The 27,638-nt window shown below is 33.1% G+C and overlaps 2 protein-coding genes across 3 annotated transcripts in view; one reads left to right on the top strand and one right to left on the bottom strand.

The window, feature by feature from the left end:
- The window catches only part of LOC132741529 (ribonuclease 3-like), a 44,823-nt gene extending 39,400 nt beyond the window's left edge, over positions 1-5,423 (bottom strand). Inside the window, exons 1-4 of one of the 2 annotated variants that reach the window (XM_060729721.1) lie at positions 5,325-5,423; positions 2,707-2,823; positions 1,813-2,032; positions 251-486 (exon numbers count right to left, since the gene is read on the bottom strand). In XM_060729721.1, the coding sequence (XP_060585704.1) occupies positions 251-486; positions 1,813-2,032; positions 2,707-2,816 (566 nt within the window). In that variant the 5' untranslated portion in view covers positions 2,817-2,823; positions 5,325-5,423. The remainder of the gene's footprint in view (positions 1-250; positions 487-1,812; positions 2,033-2,706; positions 2,824-5,324) is intronic. The other variant, XM_060729720.1, reaches the window with a different exon arrangement.
- A 4,935-nt stretch (positions 5,424-10,358) lies between these two features.
- On the top strand, positions 10,359-26,467 carry LOC132741528 (uncharacterized; the record flags this gene model as incomplete). The annotated part of the gene is given in 9 exon segments (XM_060729718.1): positions 10,359-10,476; positions 14,334-14,525; positions 16,101-16,232; positions 16,842-17,829; positions 19,718-19,772; positions 20,870-21,161; positions 23,301-23,408; positions 24,202-24,360; positions 26,047-26,467. Coding segments are annotated over 9 exon segments (2,407 nt in total), but the record flags the coding sequence as incomplete, so codon positions are not given.
- Between the last annotated feature and the right edge of the window lie 1,171 nt (positions 26,468-27,638).

The raw sequence follows: 27,638 nt of genomic DNA, 5'->3' as shown, positions 1-27,638 counted from the left end.
ACTTTTCACTAATGTAGCATTACTTCAGATGGTTGTTTTAATAGAGAAAACAGTTACACAGTCTGCCGAGGAAGGACAATGTGAAAAGAAGATGCATGATTCGAAGTATCAAGTAAAATGTTAAGGCTTAATTACTGTATACATGTACTTAAGCAGCAGGTCAAAGTAGTAAAACATTATGACTGCTAAATGCCAGGCAGCAACATGAAAGCACTGAAATACATAACCATGATGAAAAAATAAAAAAAACCTTGATCTGGAGGACTTCTTTCGTTCATGACTGTGATGGCGACTGCTTTTTGGTGATTTTCTCTCTTTGTGGTGCTTTCTTTCATGATGTTTGTCCTCTTGATGGCTATGTCGATCATCACGTTTGTGTCGGTGTCTGTGCCTATGATCTTGTTTATCCCCATCCCGTGACATAACTTCATTAGATTCTAATTGGACAATTTGCTGTTGAGCAGGAATTTGATTGGCTGTTGGAAGCTGTCAAAATACAATGAGATTCTATCAAATACATACATAAATTACAAAAGAAATACTTTGGCTACTTAAAGAAACTAGACATAGGACAGCATGCTGAACTATTTTCAGTGTTTGATGGTAGAAAAAGGATTTTGCAAGAAATTTCTATGTTCACAAAGGTTATGATTCAATTAAGATCTATGACTAGTTTTGGTCAGTTACTTATAATTATAACTCTGAAGCCAAAAGAACAATCAGTGGTTGCTTAGATAGAACTTGCAGAACTTACAAAAGCGATATAATTCAGTCAAAGTTCATGCCAGAATTATGGCTCTTGGAGAGTGACCTATAATTGTAATACCAAAGAATAGACATGTGTGAAGCATAAAGTGGATATCTTCAATGGTTATAAGATATGAAGTTGCTCACAAAACATCTACCAAGTGCAAACAGTCAAGTTAAAAGTAGTTGCGGCTTTTCAGAGTATAGAAAAGAAAGAAATATCATGCAAATACAATGAATGGCTTTTTTGTGATGCACTTTGATAAAATCAAATTTAATTTTATTATTTATCATAGAAAAGAATTTATACAGGATAGATAATACATTTGTTCTTGAAAAATAAAATTCATAAGATAAGTTTGTATATTGAGATCTTCTTCTACCCCACATATAGTGATATACCATGATAACATGTTCCATTCAACAAATATTAAGAGGATATTTTTTCGTTTGCGTGAAATATGGAATATATTTTCATGAAACATGATAAAATGCCACATATTTTCACGAGCCGGTACGGCGAGTGAAAATATGTGGCATTTTATCATGTCGAGTGAAAATATATACCATATTTCACAAAAAACGAAAAAATAACCTTTTTATTTAATTTCATTATCAAAGAAAAATGGTTACGAACCCCCTTGCCAGCTACGCAATTGCAATTGTACGGCGCGCAGTAATATAATTATTGTCTTGTTTTGCACGCGATATTTAGCGCTACATTGTGACGTCAATTAAACAACTCTTTAAACGTTTGTACAGCGTTGATAACTGAATTAAAGATATTGGTGTTCGGATTTATTTTCTTAGTTAGACCATTTTCTATCATTCTAGATAGTTTTCAAATCAATATTCAACAAAAAGTTGTTAGTTATTTATCAGATTTTGTAAACAAAATGGCGAAAGAAGTCCCCTAAAATAAATATGAGTTTTGACTTCGCCCACTTTCATATTCATATTTCATATTTATTTTTTACAAAATATGAAATAGCCTATATTTGACTGATATAGCGCCATATTTCATGGGTAAAATTAAATAATAAAGGATAATCTGGACAGACTTACCTGTATCTGAGGTTGTGCTATGCTTCTAGGAAAATGTATTGGTGGGGGAATAGTCATGGATAGTCCCTGTACGGGTAAGACCCCTGCTCCCCAAGGTAGTCCTGCCCTTGCTTGGGTACCAGTTGGGAATGGAGGCATTGTCATTGGATTAAATAGCTGCATGTGTGGACCAGGATATCCAGGTGGAGGAACATTTGGTATAGGACCAACATTTGGTGGTCTGAAATTAAAACAGACAGAATACAATGAAACTGATATAAAAGTGACAGCAAATCAATAAATATCTTAATTAATAATCTTATTTCTACCAAGAATGGGCTTAAATTGAAACAATTATTATTTAATCTTCTTGGGTAAAGAACATTGTCATTATAATTATAATGTTTATATTTCACTAAAGGAAAACACTCCATCTGATCATGCAAAAATAGGATAGGTGTCTGTTATAATTGGAACTAATTGCTACATGAAACAAAAAAAAAGCATTGAAGGCCTGTCATTGTGAACAAACATATGCCCCTGAAGCTTTACCTTGAACAAGAACATGTTTTTCTTCCAAGCTTTGCATAATCTTGAACTTTGAGCCACAAGGCATAGTTTTGCATGAGACACATCACCTCAATGTGCAAAACGTTTCTGTATAATTTATCTATTTTTGTATAATCATTTAAACTCCATCCAGGAATAACAACATCATTGACAATACAAGGCAATCAGTGCACAGTCATGAAAAAAATCCTTTTAAGTCTAAGTGGGACCCAGATTTTTGACCTACAAACTGAAATCTTGCATCAGCGTGCTGTATGCAAAATCATTTCAAAATCCATCCATTAATAACAAAGTTATGACCTACATAAAAATGCAAGCAATTTCAATCAGATCTAAAACACTTACAAAGGACTACTAGCTCCAGCAATATTGGGACTTGAATGTCTAGGTCCAAACATCTGTCCTGGAACCGCCTGCCTTAAAGCTGCAAAATCTGGACTGCCAAAGTTTGACATTCTTGACCTAAAACATGAAAGATTTAAAAAAAAAACTAAATTTTTGAGACATACTATTTGTACATTTGTATTCAATTTCAAATGCCAAAAACTGTTTCAAATCAGCCTTGGCAACCCAAAAGTCACATGATTTTTTACTAGATACTGTCCTTCGACCAGTACAGTTAATCTTGGATAGTGACCTCCAATTAACTTGAGATTTTGCATTAAGTTTCAAGTGAAATACCTTCAGTAATTTTAAAGACGAAATTTTAACCAAAGTGTTAAACTGATGCCAGGTTGAGTAGGATAGGCTGGTTCGGATAGTTCTACTATTCTCTGAATAGTCCAGCTTAAAATTCATATTAAGCCTAAAAAGTTGAGATGATTTGGAGATATCTTTGCACTTTTTTATAAAAATTTGGAATTTCCAACTTTTTTGTGTATACACCCATGAAAAGTGGGTTTTTGAACCATTTATTTCATGCTTTCCAGTGTTTTATTGTAATATATCAGATGATTATATTCTGATAAACCACTAGTGAAATTTATAAAATATAATTTTCACTGTAGGCGGACTATATCTGAATGCGGATGAAAAGAAAATCAAACTAAATGGAATAACAGGCAGAAAAAATGCCGTCATACGTAAATTTTGCTTCTTTAGGAAAAGAAAGTTGATGTCACCATACATCATGTTAAAAATGTAACAAAATTAGAGAAATTTAACAGAATTATATTTCAAAAATTGATGATGTGACGTCATGATGTGATGACGTCACAAAGGAGAATGTGCGACGTTACGCGGCAAAATCAGTAAAAAAATACTTAAAATAACTTAAAAAACATGAAATAAAAAGAAAATTTATTTGTTTTACATATAAGATTGAAATATATTTCATTCGTGAACACCAACTATTATATTTTCACTCTTGGCTACGCCACTCGTGAAAATATTGCATCTGGTGTTCACTCAGTGAAATTATATTTCAATCTTACATGTAAAACAAACAAATATCCTCTATGTAAATAACATATAACAAGGAATATCAAATTAACATGAAAACCAATAGTGATCTGTCATAAATATCTAGTAAAACTGATCTCACAATCTAAAACAATAGAAATAAATTGTTTTTAAACTGCTACTACAAACAGCTAGTTTTGTGATTTATTTCTGACTTTCAAAATTCAATATTCTTACACAAATGAAAGTCTGATATCTTTTTTCTTTGTATTAATATAATCTTCAATTAATATCTTTTTATTTTTATTCTTTTGACACCACAGGTTTTTCTACATTAACTGTTAAAGATACCACCAGTCAACCATTTTACATATAATTGTCGGTTATCTTTAATAAAAATAAAACTGATAAGAATAGCCAATCGTCTGCTAGTTCAGACACAGTTTTCTGGTTTCAGACATTGTTTATTGGTGTATTTCACCATTTGAGAGTTCTACCTTGAAAATAGTCCTTCATTCAAACAACGCATTTCATTTCTTTCTTACAGTTTTATGTTTATCCGACAATGCGAATTAAAGCGAATTTTACCAATGTAAAAAATAGCTTCCAATCAGCGGTTTACGTCTAAATATGCTTTTCTCTCGTCGATTCGTGACTCTTATTTGGAAATATTGCACTTGCACAACAAATATCAGACATACATACAGTTCAATTAGTGCATTTGTTAAATAAATTCATTATCTAAAAGTTCACAAACTTTAAATTACTTCTAAAAACAACCGCTTAAAGATTAGAGCAACTGAACATGTCAACCATGACTGTCTTGCTCAGCTGGACGCTTACTCATCGATTCGTGAAATCCGATTCACCCTGTGACGTCATCAAAATATAGGTGCTCACACCACTAAATGTTTGCATGGTTATTTTCAGCCCGATCTGATCAATATATGTTTCAAAGTCTTAAGTAAATTCTTACAGCATAATGAATATTTTTTTGGCTTAAATGTAAGTGTGTTTGATAAATTAAAACATTAATATCGAATATTTTAGGGTAATTAGGTCGCCAGCTGATTGTAGGGTAAGGTCATTTACACCTGTTCAATTACGCATTTTGATTGGATAGAATTGTCAAATCGAGTGTCTAATAAAACTTGTGTAGTTTTCGGATGGTGTATGTCCTTGCAGAAGTATTTATACCAGACAGTTATTTAGGTCACGAATCGATGAGAAGGCACGAATCGATGAGAATAAGGCATATTTAGAGTCAAAATTAGACTTTAGATTCTACCTCAAAAAAGATAGATTCTGATGCGTTTTAATAGCTGAATTATGAAAAAGTGCATTGACTTTTGAATAAGTTAGAAATGCTGATTATTATTTAGTTCAAAGCAAGTGTGTGCTCTGACTGCTGTATTTTTTTAAATTCACATTCGGACTACTGTCCTATCCGAAATACGGCTACATTTGAAAGCCAACAACTTTGTTAATCATCACATTTATTTTACATTCAGACAAGTAAGAAGCCCTAAAGGAAATTTATTAACAAAATTAATGCCTCCTACCTTTTAATAAATCATAAATCTGCAAAAACACCGTTATATTTTTTCCATATATTTTTGCTGTTTCTGCATACTTTAAAACCCATACCTATGTTACGTACCATAACCGGTTTTCCGAGCGTTATTTTTGGAGTTATCATTCGCCGGTCCGGTCTCTTCTGTAAACTAAAGGGTGAAATTATCCAAATAAATTCATCATTTACATTGTTGTTCCTGTATGACTTTGATACTGTATTCAGTTTTTTACTGGTACATTGATTATTAGAAATTATAAACTGAAAAGATTGTTTCTTCATTCGAAGCATTTGCATTACAGTACATTTTACATTTATACCCTACTGTACACAAGATTTTTAAAATATTTTTTAGGATGCGTTTCAATTGTTCAGTAAGTAAATAATAATAGTTTGAGTGAATATATCTACATACAGTCTTCCGTTTATGTTTCAAATTTTTCGTGTCTGTTAAGTAGATACAAATGTATAAAAGCTGTAAAGAATGTATATTTACTCAAGATTACTTACTCTTTACATACTGAAAAATATAAGTATAATAAGCCAAGACCCTGAATAAGCGTATTAATTGAATATTCATTAAAATTACACATTTATTTTTTAATAAGTTGCCTTTGAAAATACAACTTTCCTTTTTTTTAATTAAATTATAAGAAGGCAATACTAATTAAAACCCCTAGAGCTATATTTCAGAATTAAAAGTGTTCCCTGAGTAAATGTATTGTATGGCTTGAATAAGAGTCTTTCAAATGATAACGCCTTATCCAGATTTTTTTCAACGCAGTGAAAACAATTTTTTAATTACGAGAACGAATTTTTCCTGTTTTAAAGTGTATACATGTATACGATGCTTGCTAATTGCTCATTTTGAATATCTGGAAAAAAGGGATCCCTCTGAAGCATTAAAAACAGCAAAACACATGAAAAGTGCATACTCGGTTTAACTAAGTCTGCACATGAGGGATAATGAAAAAGTGTAACATCCCTCACGCTCCCTGTTACTGTCTTGAGCAGTACTCAATATTCAACACTTAAAAATCTGGAAACAAAGTGATCCCTCGGAAGCATTAATCACAACAAAATTGCAGACTCGGTTTGAATGAGTATGTACATGAGGGATAATGAATATGTGCAATATCCCTCACCCCCCCCCCTAGCACCGACTTGAGCGGTACTGAAATCCTGAAGTCCAGGAATCAATGATACCGAAGGACCAGAAAAATGTAATAGCACTATTGTGAATTATTGGGCAACTTTTTACGGCTGCCACACATCACTTGAGTCATGCTGTTGTGATGTATAAATATCTGGAAAAAAGACTCGAAAGCATTAAGGATTCTCAATTAAACTGATACATTTGTGTATATTGATAACTACCTTTTTTACATATAACCACAACTTTAATTGTTATTATAGAACAGAATAAAAAATGTACTATGATATAATTACTGAACAAAAGAATTACATGAAAATTGCAGATTCGGTTTAATTGAGTCTGTAAATGAGAGATAATGCAAAGTGCAACATCCCTCACGCCCCTAGCACTGGCATGAGTCGTAATCAATTTTTAACACATAAAAAAGCTAGAATCAATGATAACGAAGGACCAGAAAAATATAACAACACTGAAGTGAAGAACTGGGCAACTTTTTACGGCTGCAACACAGCATTTGACACCTGCTGTTGTGATGTATAAGTATCTGAAAAAAAGTGATCAATCAGAAGCATTAAAACAACAAAATTACATGAAAATTGCTGACTCAGTTTTATTGAGTCTGTAAAAGAGGGATAATGAAAAAGTGCAACATCCCTCACGCCCCATAGCACCGGCTAAAGCGATTGAATATGAAGTTGAAGTTTGCAATAAGAAAATATTACTTTGTTTGAAAAAAAAGCAACAACAAATTAAAACACCGAAATCATGTCAATGACATATTTTTGTAACAAAAACATGCAAAATATAAAGTATAATTGCAATTTCCAATTATATACACGGCCTCAAGAAATGATTTATAAATTAAACTTGATGATTATGGTGATTATGATGATGACAATGATGATGATGGTGGTGGTCTTAGAACCCCCGTATGAGAAGAACAATCAATATACATGTAAATGATTTTATAAAGAAATAGGTATGATGATTAGTGATCATTTGAAAGAAATTGATCCCTGGGAAGCATTAATCATCAAAATACGTACATGAAAATTGCAGACTCGGTTTGATTGAGTCTGTACATGAGGGATAATGAATATAAGTTACTTTCAATATTTGAAAATAGGAAGTCATTTAATTAAATCATTTCATAATCAATCAGTTATTAGCTTGGTCAATACTGTCCGGAAGTATCATATTTGCTTGTTCATTATCATATAAAATCTAAAGAAAATTAAATGTTTACTATACTTTTTTTTTTCGATGGTCTTCAATTTTTACCATTTCATGTTTAAATGAACAGGCTCAATCAAACCAAGCCTGCAACATTTTCAATTTCGTCGTAGGGATTCTTTTTTTTCCATTTCAACGTTACTCATCTTACATTTTGTGCAAACTCTGAGACTTTTGTCAAAAATGTACAGTGTTTCATTTTTCCAAATAGAGTTTCATAATTCTTAAATATGGCCATGCTAAATAATGTTTTATGGTTCGTTTATTAATTTTATGTGTAGATGGATGAGAATCAAATCATTAAAAGTGCTAAATATAGACCACTTTTAAAAACCATCCCTCAGTAAATAATATGTTTTTATTTATACTGGTCAGAGAGATACATGTTACTCCGACACATAGATAACCCCCGATACTTGATAAATATAATTGTTATAACTTTGTTTTTCAACAAGAGCATGATCTCCTACATTGTAAGATTAGGAGCAGAACAGAATGTGATGATTTTTTTGTAATTTTGTAGAAACTGCTTCAAAACGTTCGTTTTACAAAATTACAATAAGATAGTTAGAATTTTATTGCCCACGGGCAACTGACTTGGGAAAGATTTTTGAAAAAAATTGCTTAAAATATCATCATCAAAAAAATAAAAAAAAATAAAAATAAAAAAAATAAACAACAGTAGATAAAACATTTAAGATGTAAAAATAAATAATTGATGCTGATTTTCATGTCATTTTTTACTTCAAGTTAAGTGTCGACTTTATCTACTGTTGTAAGGTAAAGTCTTACAATACTTAAAATGTGCAGGAAAACATACATTACAACCAAAAAACAAAAAAAATGAAGGTAATGTCCATAACTGTCATGGTTCAGAACTCTACATAATTTGTACAAAACAAATCTTAATTAAAATATTATATATAAACACTAATTAATCTCGAAATATCAACGCATACAGTATTTACAAATAATTATTTATGTAATCAAGCCTACTATTCACCAGAGTATTTTATTTGTCGTTTCAAGAGTTAGGAAGGTACCGGACTGGCAAATCGTATATTCCCAACATGTAAGGGAGGTAACAAAACAACACAACGTTGGATTTTCCCGGAAAAACGGTAAACCTCAAATGAATTAAAACTAAAAATCTTTAGACTCTGGATCGCAGAAAATTTGGATTTTCAGGTGTTTTTGCTTTTTTTAACTTGCCTAGTTATATTGCAATGGTTGAAACTACTCATTTTCTTATACAACCATGCTAACCAAATACGTTCTCAATTTAAAACGTACCCATTTAAAACGTACCGTTGTATAGGCCTATTTATGTCATCTGTAACATTCAGTTTTTTTTTTCAAATTATGGCATACTCCTTGAACAAAATTCACAGTATTTATCTCCGTCAATATTTTATAAAGTAAATTAAAATGAGCCTACAAAATACATGGGAAAGTCAAGTCACACCAACATATATTTATCATTCTCATTGATCAACCATTGTTGTTTGCCTAATGGAGTTATCCTTTGCGCATGTGCAACAGTAGCATGTGAAATTCCCCATGCGAAAAATGTAAACACACCTGCTTGTAAAATATAAAGGTGAGAACGATATATATCCTATGTGTAATTTAGATTGAAGAAATTTTGTTGAACCTTTTCCTTGAATGATATCGTTCTGAAAAAAAACTCACCTTAAATTTTGAAGAACTGCAGTAAACGAAAATAACCGTATTGTCGGATACTACTAGCCGACAGATACTGCTTCGATACCAGTATACATTTTCTCCCCTTGCTGATAAATAGTTTGTATTTTCCAATTGAATTGAATTTTTTTTTAGATTTTTTTTTTAATTTCACACAGTGAGATTTTAAAATGAACATGGAGTTCTTGAACACCATATTGCAGTTACAAACTGAAATACCCAACCACTTACACACAAGCCCCCTAATTGGTGTTCACTCAGGTTAATACTGCAGTGATTTTCCTGCTTATATATCAGACTCCGATAAAAGGCCCTCTTCCCAATTGAAATTTTCTTTAAAATCATGCAGTTTTCCCAAAAATCTAAACTTAAACAGGCTTTTTAACTTCCCAAATTAGAAATTTTAGAGATAATTTTCCCCAAAATCTATTGGCTAAGGCCTCTTTCCAATTAAATGAGAAAAATCACTGGCTAGTGTGTGTCTGTGTGTAATTTTTATTGATGCATATCACATTAACTATGCAATATGGTATTAAAGCATCAATAATTAAAAGAAAAGAAGAAGTGAAAAATTGTACAGCAATAAATTGATTTCTAAAGTAGGCCACTGCCTTGCTTTGAACAGACCATGTGTTGTGTAATTTTTATATGTTTCATGACTTCAGACATATTATTTATCACAGAAATTATCACAGAATCCACAAATTTAGATCCTAGCATCAAGGCAGTAAGTTAATCTTCCTTATATATTTTGATAATAAGACAATGTTTAAAGTGTACTCTTCTTTAGTTATTAAATTTATGACCAGCTTTTTGTAAATTCAGACCTGAAAAATTATCACTCTGCTTTATTGTCTTCTCTCTTTTATTCCTTCTTGATACTGAAGTAGAATAAAATGTTTTGCAACTGATATGTTTTTTATTATTTCAGAAATGATTATTAGTTAAGAAGCTGTGCAGACAGACAGACAGACAGACGTCATTGATAATGGAGTACTGCACAGAAATAGCCATTCTTCAGTCAGCTTTCCAGCTTGTTTCCAAAAAGGTAAGCAAATTATATTTATTCATGTATGTAGCTTTGCATAACACTACTATGATTAAGTGTCACAATTTGAGGCGGAGTGGTTAAGCCAGTCACTTCAAATCACTTGTCCTGTTTAATGTCATTGCTGTGGGTTTGAATCCTGTCTAGAATTTTTGCATGTGAGGAAGTTACCATGCATGCTTTAAAGGTGGGTGAGAATTTACTCCTGTTTACTTAACTGGTAAATAAAGAAAGACAACAAAAAACATTCCACTAAACGGCAGGTTGAAGGTGTAAGCTATAAACTGGTTTATAGCATTTTCTTTTTATATGCCCGAAAGGGCATTTGACGTCCCCTTGGCGTCCGTCTGTCTGTCCATCCATCCGTCCGTCCGTTAGCAATTTGGTTTCCGGAGCATAGCTTAAGTTCCATTTGGCCCACAATGTTCAAACTTCATAGGATGATTGTCCATATTGGGTAGAAGACCCCTTTTGATTTTGGGGGCAAAAGGTCAAAGGTCAAGGTCACTATTACCTTAAAACTGAAAACAGTTTCCAGAGGATAACTTAAGTTCCATTTGACCTACAATATTCAAACTTCATAGGATGATTGTCCATATTGGGTAGGAGACCCCTATTGATTTTGGGGTCACAAGGTCAAAAGTCAAGGTCACTATTACCTTAAAATTGAAAACAGTTGCCGGAGCATAATTAAAGTTCCATTTGGCCCACAATATTCAAATTTCTTAGGATGATTGTCCATATTGGGTAGAAGACCCTTATTGATTTTTAGCTCGACTATTCGATAAGAATAAGTAGAGCTATTGCAATCACCCGAGCGTCGGCGTCGGCGTAACCACTTATGTTAAAGTTTTTGTAATAGTTCAAATATTTTCAAAGTCCATAGACATATGGCTTTGAAACTTTGCACACTTGTTCACAATCATGACCCCAACCTGTAGACAGGAGGAGGTAACTGTATCAAGCATTTTGACAGAATTATGCCCCTTTTTAGCTCGACTATTCGATAAGAATAAGTAGAGCTATTGCAGTCACCCGAGCGCCGGCGTAACCACTTATGTTAAAGTTTTTGTAATAGTTCAAATATTTTCAAAGTCCATTGACATATGGCTTTGAAACTTTGCACACTTGTTCACCATCATGACCCCAACCTGTAGATAGGAGGAGGTAACTCTATCAAGCATTTTGACAGAATTATGCCCCTTTTTCGACTTAGAATTTACGTTAAAGTTTTTGTAATAGTTCAAATATTTTCAAAGTCCATTGACATATGGCTTTCAAACTTTGCACACTTGTTCACCATCATGACCCCAACCTGTAGACAGGAGGAGGTAACTCTATCAAGCATTTTGACAGAATTATGCCCCTTTTTCGACTTAGAATTTACGTTAAAGTTTTTGTAATAGTTCAAATATTTTCAAAGTCCATTGACATATGGCTTTCAAACTTTGCACACTTGTTCACCATCATGACCCCAACCTGTAAACAAGAGGAGGTAACTCTATCAAGCATTTTGACAGAATTATGCCCCTTTTTCGACTTAGAATTTACGTTAAAGTTTTTGTAATAGTTCAAATATTTTCAAAGTCCATTGACATATGGCTTTGAAACTTTGCACACTTGTTCACCATCATGACCCCAACCTGTAAACAGGAGGAGGTAACTGTATCAAGCATTTTTTTTACTATCAAGCACTAAGAATAGTCGAGCGTTGCTGTCCTACCGACAGCTCTTGTTCGACTTAGAATTTACGTTAAAGTTTTTGTAATAGTTCAAATATTTTCAAAGTCCATTGACATATTGCTTTCAAACTTTGCACACTTGTTCACCATCATGACCCCAACCTGTAGACAGGAGGAGGTAACTCTATCAAGCATTTTGACAGAATTATGCCCCTTTTTCGACTTAGAATTTACGTTAAAGTTTTTGTAATAGTTCAAATATTTTCAAAGTCCATTGACATATGGCTTTCAAACTTTGCACACTTGTTCACCATCATGACCCCAACCTGTAGACAGGAGGAGGTAACTGTATCAAGCATTTTGACAGAATTATGCCCCTTTTTCGACTTAGAATTTACGTTAAAGTTTTTGTAATAGTTCAAATATTTTCAAAGTCCATTGACGTATGGCTTTGAAACTTTGCACACTTGTTCACCATCATGACCCCAACCTGTAAACAAGAGGAGGTAACTCTATCAAGCATTTTGACAGAATTATGCCCCTTTTTCGACTTAGAATTTACGTTAAAGTTTTTGTAATAGTTCAAATATTTTCAAAGTCCATTGACATATGGCTTTGAAACTTTGCACACTTGTTCAACATCATGACCCCAACCTGTAAACAGGAGGATGTAACTGTATCAAGCATTTTTATGCCCCCACAATGTGGGAGCATATAGCGTTGCACTTGTTCGTCCGTCCGTCATTCCGTCCGTCAGTCCGTCCGTACGTCCCGAAATCTTGTGAACGCAACTCCTCTTAAACCAGATGGCAGATTTTGCTTAAACTTACAGGGATGAACAACCTTAATGTATAGATGGTAGTAAAGGAAGGAATTTTCGCTGCGACCAAATTTAACAGAATTATATCCTTTTGTTGATTTTTTCACTAGATACTATGTAGAAATTTTGTGAACGCAACTCCTCTTAAACCGGATGGCAGATTTTGCTTAAACTTACAGGGATGAACAACCTTAAGGTGTAGATGGTAGTAAAGGAAGGAATTTTTGCTGCGACCAAATTTAAGAGAATTATGGCCCTTTGTTGATTTTTTCACTATATACTATGTAGAAATTTTGTGAATGCAACTCCTCTTAAACCAGATGGCAGATTTTGCTTAAACTTACAGGGATGAACAACCTTAAGGTGTAGATGGTAGTAAAGGGAGGAATTTTTGCTGCGACCAAATTTAACAGAATTATGGCATTTTGTTGATTTTTTCAATATATACTTTGAAGAAATTTTGTGAATGCAACTCCTCTTAAACCGGATGGCAGATTTTGCTTAAACTTCCAGGGATGAACAACCTTAATGTGTAGATGGTAGTAAAGGAAGGGTTTTTTTTGCTGCGACCAAATTTAACAGAATTATGGCCCTTTGTTGTTTTTTTCACTCTATACTATGTAGAAATTTTGTGAATGCAACTCTTAAACCGGATGGCAGATTTTGCTTAAACTTCCAGGGATGAACAACTTGTGGCACATGTAGTCCAAAAAATATTTGACCTAGAGTCATAAGATTGACAGAACAGTGGCGTGTGGGGGCATCAGTGTCCTATGGACACATTTCTAGTTTTTACTATCAAGCACTAAGAATAGTCGAGCGTTGCTGTCCTACCGACAGCTCTTGTTGGGTCACAAGGTCAAAGGTTAAGGTCATTATTAATAACTTATGTATTAATCAACCTACAGCTGTAAAATTTTATAGGATGAACAGCTAATTCCCATGTCTTACAAATGCTTCATCTTTAGTTAAAAAAAAATACTTTTGGGTATATAATGCTCTGCCTAACGGTGCTCTTGTTTTGTTGTAGAATAATACACAGTACAGGTTCAAATACTCTGGAATATTAATTGCAAAGCATTTAAAGGATGAACTATACATAACTATACTATAATGCAAGAGAAAATGAATACCTACATATATTTCCATTCTTACATAATAATAAAGAAGAGAATTAATAAAAGAATGCTGAACTACATTGGGTGTAGAAGAAATTTTCCTGACATCATTTGTACTTATGTATATGGAAACTTATAACATAATTGTTTCTAGAATATATATACTGAGAATTTATGTCTTTACATCTAAACAAATTATGATAATTTCAATATATGATTTGTTCCTTGTATATTTAGGCAGGTAAAACTCTGTCATTTCTTCCAAAAGAAAATTGCAAAGATCTAGTGACCATCATATGGACGTCTGTTGAAGAGATATGTAAAGGCATAGAATATGACCTTGATGTTAAAGAGCAGTTACTATGGCAACAGAAGCTACATTCAGTACTTCTTTATGTGTTAGTGAAGAAGAAGTACCAAGAAAAAGAGGTATTGTTTATTCTTGCATAAATAAGTCATGAACAAAAGTTCAATGATATTTTTCTTACAATTATTCCATCACTAAGAGTTTTTCTTTTATTCTTGAAAGTGTATCTGCTATATCATGTTCTAAGAATTTCTTTGTAAGTGTTTTTTTTCCTTGCTGAAAAATTGAAGAAAATTTGTTTTAGATCTGGTCAAATTGTTGTTTAATCCACACATTATCAATGGTAGTGATTGATATAAGTACAATGTAGTCACTAGAATAATGTGAGCCGTGTCACGACAAAACCAACATAATGTGTTTGCGACCAGCATGGATGCAGACCAGCCTGCGCATCCGCGCAGTCTGATCAGGATCCATACTGTTCGCTTACAAACTCTATTGCAAGTAGAGAAACTGATAGTGAACAGTATGGATCCTGATCAGACTGCGCGGATGCTAGTCGTAAACCAGCTCATGTATTTGTCTAGTTTCATTGTATAGCTCAACTATTTGAAGAATAAGGGAGAGTAATTGTACTTACCCAGTTGTTGGTGTCGGTGACACATTTTAGTTAAGATTTTGTGTGCAAGTTGGTTTCTCCCAAAACTACTAAAAGGAAGGGGTTAGAGCTTTACACACTTATTTGAGAGCATTATAGGTCCAGGACCCATAATTCTAACATGGAATTTGAATTATGGCCCTTTTTGAGTCTTAAAATTTTTTACATTACTCAGGTTCTTATTTTACAATCAATCACTGAGAAAAATCAAGTACGCTGTCCTATCAACAGACTTTCTTCTTATGTACATTGTAGCTTAAAATCTATGAAACCAGCTCAATTGGTATTGCAGACTTGCATTGTTTTGAATTATAAAATTTATTGTGGATTGTAGGGAGTTTATTATCAAAATATAAAAGTTGTGTTACCAACAATATTGAATGTGGTCAGGCTTCATGAATATTTTTTCAAGCCAGTCTGACTGTATTGTTGACCTAGGCCGGTTCATGTAGCTTCTAGCACTCTGAAGAATTTTATGTCGAAATATAACAGTCGTAAAATAGAATAATATAGAGGATATTAAATTTGTGTAAGTTCCATACTGAATTTATCGCACAAGTTGAATAAAATTATAGTATGCGAGCCTGTGGCGAGCATAATATTATTTTATTCAACGAGTGCAATAAATTCAGTATGGAACTTACACAAATTTAATATTCTATTTATCACATACCCAAAATAAAGACCTTTTAAAGTGAAATAAGAGTCATTTTTCATTGACTCGCCTGTAGTATAATGCCAACATTTAGCGCGTCTTTACACTATGTTTGTATAAGGCTAATGACGTCACATCAAAATATATGCATGACCGCGCAATACCTTATTAACGGAGTTGCAAAATCAGCACGGGTGTGTGATAAAGATTGATAGATGATTCTTGCTGGTCCATCTTAGCATATACAGGAATATAGATAAATGGAACAGAAAATAAAATACTTCTGCCATTATTTTGCATTATTATTCTTCATTACGATGATGAAAGCCACTAGATTATTATCTTAAACTATACATTTGTAAGTGTATTTTATCTGTTGCTAAGGAACCAGTGAGAGAAGGAAGGGTACCAGTTTTGGGTGCACTGGACATGTTCACAGGGATACTACCTACATACAGCAGTAGTTTCTACTTTGAACTGATGAAATGTTGTGACTGGACTGAGAATTTCCTTCAGGTAATATTACCTTTATCATGCTGAAGTTTTGTAATGAAATTTGTCATGTTTTGAATAGGGAATAGTTCATTAGTTATCATAGAGATTAAAGAAATGACATACTTAAATTGAACTGCCTAAAGTAAAAAGATTGGTCAGATTGCCCTGATTATACTTGAATAGTATGGGCCTCAGCGGCCAGGTTGTTAAAGGTGCTGACTTCAAAATACTTGCCCCTTACCTCTGTGGGTTGTAATATCATCAGGAACTTAAGATTCATTCATGTCAGGAAGGTGTACAGCTGGCTTGCTGTTAGTGCCTGGAATATTGCACAGAGGGACACCTGAGGTCTTTGTCTACCAGTAAAGCAGGAAAGTGGCCATATGACCTTTGCAGTATTGGCGTGACTTCAAACCCAAATAAACAAACAAACAATACTGGATATATCATATAAAATGTCATTATTATGTCACTGCTAGTATTAAAAAAATGCGTTATATTAGATACTAATGAACTGCGGAAGGTATTAAAGTGTGCCTTTACAGAGATGTTATGATATCTATGTCATTGTTGTTTACCAAATTAAATTACAATATACTTTTGTCTGATATAGTATTATAAATATTTCAGAGTTTGCAGTGTTTGGATTACAAAACTTCATCTTCGCTCCTCAATGATTTATTGCAACATTGTCATAGCAGCCCAGTGACCTTGGAAGATGGCAAGGTCATTGCCATGGTGAAAGACACACTGTTGTCAAGGTGTTTGTGTGTACCAGATTACCCAAGTCAGCTTTGTGCAAAGCTTTTTGAACCTTTGACACAGGCCAGAAAATATGTGCAGACTGTTTATCCAGAAGATGAAGCAGAAACCTTTGTAACTATGGGAACACAAAATGCTGCACCAATAGATAATGTAAATAACAAAAGTTGTGCAGGGATAAGTTTCTGGAATACATTTGTAGAGGAAAACCCACAAATTTTAGATATGGTAATGGCATACTATGAGAATTGTCTTGATGGACATTTGAAAAAATTGTCAAGTCAGGAATTATTAGAAGTTCTGTCCCAGCTTGCTGTCTATCTCTATTTCACGACAGTAGAGCCAGGATCAGACTTTACAGATAAATGGTTTATTAATAATCTATTTGTGCAAGATTATTGTAAAAATATGAAAGGGGATTCACTGGATATTGTATACAGCCTTAATTTTACTTTGATTCCTCATGTTCATAATAATTTATCCAGAAGTCAGCTTAATGTATGTTTGTGGAAAGCTTTAAATGTGTTATCAAGATCCGGTAAAGTTGAACATTTAACCAGTAAGGAACCTCATATTGTACACATAGTGAGTGGGCTTTCTGTAAATTTAGTAGTGCTACTTAGAATGCTTGCAGGATTACTTGGTAACAGTGCAGCTGTGGTTGAGAAATTTGGGGTTTCTGGCAGTTTGTTGACAGGAAATAGAGACCTGTTGTCATGGATACAAGGTTGTACTACAAGTATTACAGGTACATGTACAGCAGATCAAGGACTTGTTTTAGGAGAAGCTTGGATAGATGATGTTACCATGGATAGTCTATTATGGAGAATAGATCACAATTTGCCTCAGTATCAAGGTTAGTTTACATTTACATGTTATTGTTATGTCTTGTAGACAAGCAGTTTTCTATAATTCAAAATGATATTACACTACAGGACATAAAATATGCAAATTAGCCAACACTTTTCCGGTAACACTCAATTTACAGTTTGTTTTTTTTTCTCTGAATTAACTGGGACTGAGGAATAGAGTTTATGAATTGGACTTTTTGGAAATAAATAACTGTTCATTACATATCTTTTTTGTTGTTGATTTTTTTGTGTCGCCTTGAAAAGGTGACATATAGGGGTTACTTTTGTCGGCGGCGGCGGTGTCAGCGGCGGCGGGGTCTGTGTCGTTGTCGGCGTCAGCGTCCGCTAAAGCTTGTCTGGAGCATAACTCAGTCACTATAAGTTTGATTGACTTCAAACTTGGTATGCATGCTTCTTTCAATAACCCGAAGTGCAGTGCATAAGGACCGGTACTCTGCAGTTCTTATTTTTTGAGTTATTGCCCTTTGTTAATTTTCATACTTTAATTTTGTCCGGGCCATTTCTCTTCAACTAAAAGCTATGGACTTGAAACTTCATAGGATGATAGATCTCATTAAGAAGAAATGCAGTGCACAAGAACCAGTACTCTGCACTTCCTAATTTTTGAGTTATTGCCCTTTGTTAATTTTCATACTTTATTTTTGTCCGGGCCATTTCTCCTAATGTATAAAAGCCATGGACTTGAAACTTCATAGGATGATAGGTCTCATTTAGAAGAAGTGCAGTGCACAAGAACTGGTACTCTGCATTTCTTATTTTTTGAGTTATTGCCCTTTGTTTATTTTCATACTTAATTTTTGTCCAGGCCATTTCTCTGAAAGTATAAAAATTATGGACTTGAAACTTCATAGGATGATAGATCTCATTAAAAAGAAGTGCAGTGCATAAAAACTGATACTCAGCATTTCTTATTTTTGAGTTATTGCCCTTAGTTGCTTTTCTTACTTTATTTTTGTCCTGGTCATTTTTCCTCAAGTATGAAAGCTATGGACTTGAAACATCATTGAATGATAGATCTTATTGATAAGAAGTGCAGTGTTCAGAAACTGCTGCTCTGCACTTATTATTTTTTTAGTTATTGCCCTTTGTTATTTTTCATATTTTTATTTTTAAAGTTTGTCCGGACTACTTCTCTTATACCACTAAGGCAATTTAAATGAAACTTTACAGGATTGATCTGTAGCTCAAGTCCTTGCGCATATTGCATTGGTTTTCTGGTTGAATGATTTTTGGCCAAGTTATGGCCCTTTGATAAAAAGGTGTTTTTTTCTGTGTGTTGCCAGATACACAAAAGCTTGTCTGGACTAATCCTCACAAACTACTGGTGCAATTTTTATCCAAACTTTACAGAAATGATCAGTACCAAGTCAAGTTGTGCACTGTCTGTCCCTCTGTCACAAAACTTGTCCCAACATGAAATTGGCCATCATGAGGTGACACATGTGATCACTGATCGCTCTTGTTTTGTCAAAACATTCACAGCAGTGTAAATATTCATATTGTGTCTACATAGACAGAAAAAAACTAGATATTTACATGTGCTATTTCCTTAAGGACAGATAGGTGATGGTGTTAAGGTTGTTGATCTTCATGCACTTATGAATGTAAGCAGAGTTGCCATTAAAGTATTTCAGTGATGGTGCATTTTGAATTTGAGGAGGTAGTTTTTTTGGTTTTAACACATATAACAAATTGTTGTTTTTAAGTTTTAGGGCAGGCCAAAATGTATTTGAGCCTTCAACCACCTGTTAATGACCATATGTATATAAATATTTTTGGTGTACTTGAATGTCTTCTTTGAAAAACACTGTAGATTGTTTTATGTATGTGGTTGATTATACTGTTATTAGATTTATTAATATTTTATTTCAGTTTGTGTTGATAGACTTCTAGATCTTACAAATATCAAGTTCTGGACAACAGACAGGTAATATAGGCAAAAACTGTGGCTCTCTTCCACAAAATGCTATTATTTAAGCTGCTTATTTATTTTAATGGACATGTTCAATTTTTGAATTGTCCATTATTCATTTTGGTGGTATCAAAATCAAAAATTAAAGTTAATCAGCCAGGTGTTTAAGATCCTGGTCAGACTGCATGGGTGTACAGCTAGATCTTTACTGGTGGCAAAGGGTAATAGCTGTCAGTTTCCGCAGGGTAAGGGTTAATGATCAGTGGAAGAATGACTGTAAGAATATTTCTGTAAGAATATTTCTGATAGATTCAAACTTTCATCATGTTGAGGGCAAGGCTTGGAAAACCTTTATGTTTACTGAAGACATACAGGAAAATTGTTTTAAAAAATAGTGAGAAAATACTTTCTTGGGATGAAAATGGTGCCTGAACTCGGCACAAATTTTCAAGGATTGAGGGCCCTGAAAGCAGTTTTAGGAATTCCTTTATAAATTATATTGTAGTATTTGAAAACATGTGCAGCTACAATTTGAAAGTTGTTTTCATGTGAATTTACAATTTGAAATAGTTTCAATTTGAAAGTTGTTATGAAGTGAAGATACAAGATGAAAGTAATTGTTTTCATGAGTAGTTACAATTTGAAAGTTGCTGTTATGTGAAGTAACAATTTGAAAGTTGCTCTCATGTATAGTAATGAGTTGAAATTATGTGAAGTTACATGTGATGTTAACATTACAATTTGAAAATTGCTGTTATGTAAAATTACAATATGAAAATTGCTTTCATGTGTAGTCACTATTTGAAAGTTGCTGTTATGTGAAATCACAAGATAAAATTTGCTTTCATGTGTAGTTGCAATTTAAAAGTTGCTTTCATATGTAGTTACAATTAAAAATTTGCTGTTATGTGAAGTTCCAAGTTTAAAGTTGCCTTCATGTGTAGTTACAAGTTGACAGTTGTTTTCCTGTGTAGTTATAAGTTGAAATTTGATTTTTTGTTGAAAATTGCTATCATGTGACATTACAAGTTTACCACTTTATTTTTTAAATGCTAACACTTTACAATGCCATAGTCATATTTGATCACAATTATTGTAATTTGATTTTCTAGGCTTTACACAAGCATGATGAAGCATCCTGTACTACTAGGACGTGTTGACAGAGTGTTAAAACTCTCACAGATCCTTGATATGATAAAGGGAGGTAATAACCTGCAGATAGCTTCAACACTTCTTGATCTCATCATTTCCTCATTCCCAGAGTTGTCTTTTCCTGATCAGGATACAGTTGTGATGGAGATTTACTGCAGGGGCGATAACTCTGTCAAGGAGTTTTTCCAAGCTGGCTTGACAAGCAAAGTAACCAATGTGTTTAACAAAGTTACAGCAGACATGGATAGTCAGGTATGATTTTCTTGATTACCCTTGTCTCTTTCGCCTTTACCCTGCAAAATGTGTGCAGTAGACTCGGTCAACCTTGAATTTGGAACTGCCCTCTGTTATAATTAAGGGGTATCAATATCAAAAGTAAAAATCTCAAGCAGCTAACAGTCTGGTAAAATGTTGCATGCAGTATTAATCTTCTAAACAAGTAAAGGTATTCACTTCAAACTTAATACATATCTGTGGGATCATTATTAGGGGCCACTATGCAAGACCCATAACTCTGACATGGATATTGACTGAATTATGGCCCTTTTTAAACTGAGAAAATTCTTATTTTAAGCTTTCATGCAACATCAATCTTCATAACTATTGAAGGTATTCAAGTGGATAATACATGAACATGTATTTGGAACCATAATTTTTGGGGTCAGTATCCAATGCCCATAACTCTTACATGGATTTTGATTTCATTTTGGCCCTTTTTGAAAATGTTTGGTTTACATTTTGCTTGCAACATTGATCTTTCATAAATACTACTAATACTAATACTACACTTGAAACTTGATTCATGCTTTTTAAAAATAATTCATGTTTACTTTTAAAGACCCCTAACTTAGGCATGGATTTTGAGTGAAATATGGCCATTTATCAACTTAACAAAATTCTTTGGTCAATATTCAAATCTCATTTCTATATCATGAATACTATTTTGTATATTTGATTTTTTGTTGATGAAATTTTCCTCTGTAAATTGTGACATTATCCAGGCTTTTGTTTTACAAGAAGTCAAACATGCTGTCCTACTTGACAGCTCTTGTTTGCAGAATAATGAAAAGGAAACAGAACTTTTTTTGTGTGTTAGAAGAATATAACAAATTCTTTAATATGCATTGAATAACTCAATTCTCGAAAACTGGTTCTTTTTAGTATGCAAGATGTAAAGAACAGTTACACAAGACTTAAAGTAGTCTTTGTGCCCCCACTTTAGTGGCGGGCATTTAGATTTACCCTTGTCCGTCCTTCCGTCCTTCTGTCCGTCCGTCCGTTCACTTTTGTGTCGCACCTAACTCAAAAAGTATTTGACCTAGAGTCATGAAACTTAACAGGAATGTTGATCAGCATGTGTAGTTGTGCACCTGGATATTTTCGTCTGGATACTTTTAGTATTTTCAGAGTTATGCCCTTGACTTAGTAAAATTTTGCAATTTTCAACTTGTGTCGCATGTAACTCAAAAAGTATTTGACCTAGAGTCATGAAACTTTACAGGAATGTTGATCAGCATGTGAAGTTGTGCACCTGGGTATTTTCGTCTGGATATTTTTAGTATTTTTAGAGTTATTGCCCTTGACTTAGTAAAATTTTGCAATTTTCAACTTGTGTCGCATGTAACTCAAAAAGTGTTTGACCTAGAGTCATGAAACTTTACAAGAATGTTGATCAGCATGTGTAGTTGTGCACCTGGGTATTTTCGTCTGGATATTTTTAGTATTTTTAGAGTTATTGCCCTTGACTTAGTAAAATTTTGCAATTTTCAACTTGTGTCGCATGTAACTCAAAAAGGATTTAACATAGAGTCATGAAACTTTACAGGACTGTTGAGCAGCATGTGTAGTTGTGCACCTGGGTATTTTTGTCTGGATTTACTTAGTATTTTTACAGTTATTGCGCTTGACTTAGAAAAGTTTTGCTATTTTCAACTTGTGTCGCATGTAACTCAAAAAGTATTTGACATAGAGTCATTAAACCTTACGGGAAGGTTGCTCACATATTTAGTTTTGCACCTGGGGTTTTGCTTGTGGATTTATCCAGTATTTGTAGAGTTATTACCCTTGACTTAGTAAAAACCGTTTCATTATGTTGTACTTATGCACCTTGGGGTTTGCTCGTGGATTTATTCAGTATTTGTAAAGTTCTTGCCCTTCAACTAGTAAAAGATTTTTAGTTATCAAAAAATATTTGCTCTAGAGTCATAAGATTGACAGAACAGTGGCATGGTGGGGGCACCCGTGTCCTATGGACACATTTCTAGTTGAAAAGACTTGATACTCATTTAATTTGAAGTTGCTGGGAGTTAGGATCAAACTGGCAACCTGTGAATTAGTAAAAAAAGGATGTTTCGAATGATTTTTAATTTGGTAATTATATTTATCCTTAAGGTATTAAGAGAAATTATACTGCTGTGTTTGGGAGATCCTCTCCTTGTTTTGAGTACAGCTGTGAGTCTTTGTGTAAGGAATGAACAGCAGGCCAGGAATTGTGCTCTGGTGAGTATAAATTAACAAGTTTCCTACCTATTATTTATGTATTCATTTAAGTTCTTACAAAGATCAAATGCTAATGATGCAAATTCTTGTTAGTGACCATCATCCCCAATTCCAGCAAAGAGGACATAATTGTGTCTTGGATTTTTGACAAAATGATCTCCCTTTTCCATCTTAAAATTTTGGTTTAGTTTTTATACCACCCCTTTTATTATTTTTTACACTTTAAGGTATTGCTTTGAAACTTAAAATATGTGTTATTGACCATTTATTTTGGTTTGTGATATATAGAATATTATATTGGTATAACTTCATTATTGGATTTATTGAACTTATTGAATTTAACAGAATTAGAATTTGTACAGTCTTGTATCATAAAGTTAACTTCTTAAGGACGTTTTCGAGAGTTTTCATATAGACATATAGGCAAAATTTATTTCTTTAAACTTGGCATGTTTTTTATAATATGATAACAGAAACATTTTAAGCAAAAGAAAAAAAGAATTGGGGTCAAGTTTAAATAAATTCTATTGAAAAGTTTTAATTTGCTTATATAGCTATATGAAAACTCCCGAAAACATCCTTAAATAAATTCAGTGTGAAAGCAAAACTCATTAAATATTTATCATGTCTTTTTTACGCAATTATAATGGATCAACTGATAATAATTTGTGTTGAAATTTAAAAAAAAAAAAGGCAGCATGTAGTGTACTAGTATATGTGACTTGTTATCCATCTGGATTTTGTAGTTTATGTGGAGAAGTTATTTTTGTAGCACTGTGTGTTTTTCTATCAGATTATGCATCATGTACAGAAGACGTGTAAACGCCGCCATCCTGAAAACCATCCCGAAACGTCACTTTTGGTCGTACTTTTAAGTGAGTTCCTCAACACACAGTCATTGACAGAAAAAGAACAAAAATGTTTTGTTATATTTATCTCAGAGCTTATGATGGTAATTATATATTGTTATTTTGTTTGTTTGATTTTTAGTTTTTCGCTAATTCTGAATTAATTTTGGTAATAAATTGACGCACCTTGTTTCTTACTGTGTGATTATTTCTTATGAAGGCAATTATTTTGTTGATAGTTTTTTTTATGAAATTATTCTCAAATTATGATGGTAATTATATGTATTTTTTCCTTGTTAATTTTTAACATACAAACATTATTCTGTAAATTATTTAGCTTATGATGGTAATTATATATTGTTTCTTTTGTTTGTTTGATTTTAGTTGTCATGTATTCTGAACAAATTTTGGTAATCATTTGACGTACCTTGTTCTTACCATGTGAATATTTCTTATGAAGGCAATTATTTTGTTAAGTTTTTTTTTCTGTGATTATTTTCAAATTATGATGGTAATTACATATTTTTTTCTTTGTTAATTTTTAACATACTATCATAATTCTGTATAATGAAGTAATTATTCAGGAAAATGTATGGGTTTTTTTGTCTGTGATCTTGGACTCACATGTTTATAATATAAGACTATGACTGTAAAAGTAACACAATATTGATATACAAGAATACAGTATAAGTCAATACTTACAATGGGTAACTTTAGTTTCAATTTCAACCAAAATCTAATAAATGTACACAGTGTAACTAACTTACCCTGGTTTGAATTTGGAACAGTTCATTAGTAATTAAAGGGATTTCAGTATGATGTACTAATAATGAGAGGTCAGCAGCATTTTGTTTCCATAGCAACTATTTTCTTCAATTCTGTCTCCTCTGAATCATTAGGAAGGACATCTGCTATTTGAATATTCTTGGTGGGTTTTAGGGTTGTGCAGAATGGCTTGGCTTATCACTGCTTGCATTAGACTATTACTGTTCCAAATATGCAAACTTGTTTAACTTGGGTCTATTATTATTGCTAGACCTCGAGTACGAAATATATATCTAAGAATTTTTATGCATTTGAAAAATCATCTAACAACAAACACTTTTTATAAAGATAACCCATCAGAAATCAGATTTGATATAGGATGATACCCTTTTAATATTATCATAAATTTTTACTGATGGAAAGGACTTTCTTTCACTGACTTATTTTATTTGTATTGACTGTTGCATCTTCATTTAATGGTACCTGTGTTCATCAAAGTTTAAGTCAATGAGAAAAAACAATTACATATCGGTCAATGTGCCATGTTTATATGCTGTGCTACTTCTTCAAATTAGCACTTGTTTGGATTACTGCGATTATAAGCTGGGACGTGGTACTTGCAGAGAGTATGAAATGTTACAAAAATTATTTTTGTGTATTCTACATTTGGCCATACATGATGTGATTTACTTGAGTTATTGTTTATAGTTTATGCAGAGACATAGATAACAGAGATTGGCAACTTCCTGGCCAGTTAAAATATCACGCGTGCCTTCTAAACTTAAAACTTGTAGCATGGAAAGTAACCAATATTTTAACATGCAGCAATAGATAAAAGATTTACCTTTCAAATGGTATATAATATTTAAGGATCAAATGAACATCCGTTAAGTTTTATTTGCTACAAAATGCCTAATTTTTAACTTTTTGATAGACATGAGTGATATTTCAATGGAGTATTTTGGAGCTGCTTGTCTCTGTTATCTATGTCTCTGGTTTATGTTTTGTTTTTCATTTCATTTCAGCCAGGAGGCAGTTTCTCCAACAAAGATTCAAATTTGTCACCATCTGAATTTTTACAGACCATTGTGTTGCCATGCATCTCAGTTGAGAATTTGTGGTCTCCATATTTAATGACTTGCAAGTTTGCTGTGGAGTTGCTATTAATAGCACTGGATGCAGGATGTAAAAAGAAATGTGATTGGTCAGAATATGAATTTGAACCAATGGCATTAGTTCTCTCTTTAGCAGAGATTCAACACAAGTGCATGATATTATGGGAAATAGCAGATGTGCTTCCTAATGATTCAGGGGAGACAGAATTGAAGGACATAGTTGCTATGGAAACAAGAGCTGCAAAATTACCTTTGAGAGAGAAAGTGAATCAGTGTATGGAGAGAATCTGTCAAATGATTTCAAAAAAGAGTTTAACAGTATCACTCAAAGGTGAGTAATGCAAAGTTTTACAAAGGTACAGTGTACTGCGAATTCACTTATATTCGTGGGCATGAAATTTCGTGGTTTTATCAAAACGGGCATTTTCATGGGTTCTTAAATACGTGGATTTTCAATTTCTTGTAAAAAAATAAAATAAATAACTAATGCAAAGTAATCTTACACTTAATCGCCTTGCATTTTACTAACTGCATGCATATATCTTTAAGTATCACACAGCGCTTGTCAATAGATTTAATCCTTGCCTCTGGGCATTCATTACACAAAAATCCGCGGAAAAGCGCCAATGCATGTTTGTAATATATAGAATAGAGACATGGCAAGAAGTATTTGTTGGGATAAAATTTCGTTGGATCTTAAATTTGTGGATTGACCTACCCACTAAAACCACGAAAATTCGCACCCCACGAATAATAATGATTTTACAGTAGTTAAAGACGAAAACTCTCCATGGTCAGGTAACTCACTCAAAAGGACATGGTCAGCTACAGAATAAGGCTTTTGTAGCCTTGATTGTGAAATATCTGCCCTTGAAACAAGCAAAATTTTCATGTTCAAGGGAAGTTAACTTGAAATCAAGACAAGTGACCCTCAATTATTTATGTTGAAACTGATTCTTTAATCATATTATAGAACATGTAAAGTTTAAATAAAATTTGTTGTGCAGTTTTTAATCCGCTATAATTATGTTTATATGTAACCTTAGCATACTCCTTTTAAAGGCCCATTATGCCTCAGAAATACTATCGTTTTTATTTCTCAAAAAGCTTTTTTGGTATCTTGTTACAGTTTCAAACAAAATTCTTATTTGCCACATAGATAAACTGTCTTGCCATTTCTGCTCTTCTGGTAATTGGTATGATGTTAGTTAATTAGTAATTTGTATGGAAGTTTTACATTTTGCTACCTTTATGACACATTACTTCATGTTCAGCGCTACTGGCATGCGAGCAGTTCCCGTACAGAAGCAGTACCCGTATTTTTCATTTAAACGCTTGATTTTTACTTGCATTCTTCAAAAATTCATTTCAAATCAAGCAGATACATAAACGAAACAAAATCTAAGTGTCAGTTCGGCAGTACGTATATAAAGTCTCATTTTAAATCACTTTCACCTGTGCGTCGTCAAAACGTGACCTTGTTTTCTCTGGGGGATTCCGTC

The sequence above is a fragment of the Ruditapes philippinarum genome, unplaced genomic scaffold (assembly GCF_026571515.1).
Source record: "Ruditapes philippinarum isolate M1 unplaced genomic scaffold, ASM2657151v2 ctg4577_1_1_1_1, whole genome shotgun sequence".
Lineage (NCBI taxonomy): Eukaryota > Metazoa > Mollusca > Bivalvia > Venerida > Veneridae > Ruditapes > Ruditapes philippinarum.
Note: the sequence above shows the minus strand (reverse complement) of the source record. Positions and strands in the feature narration are given on the sequence as shown.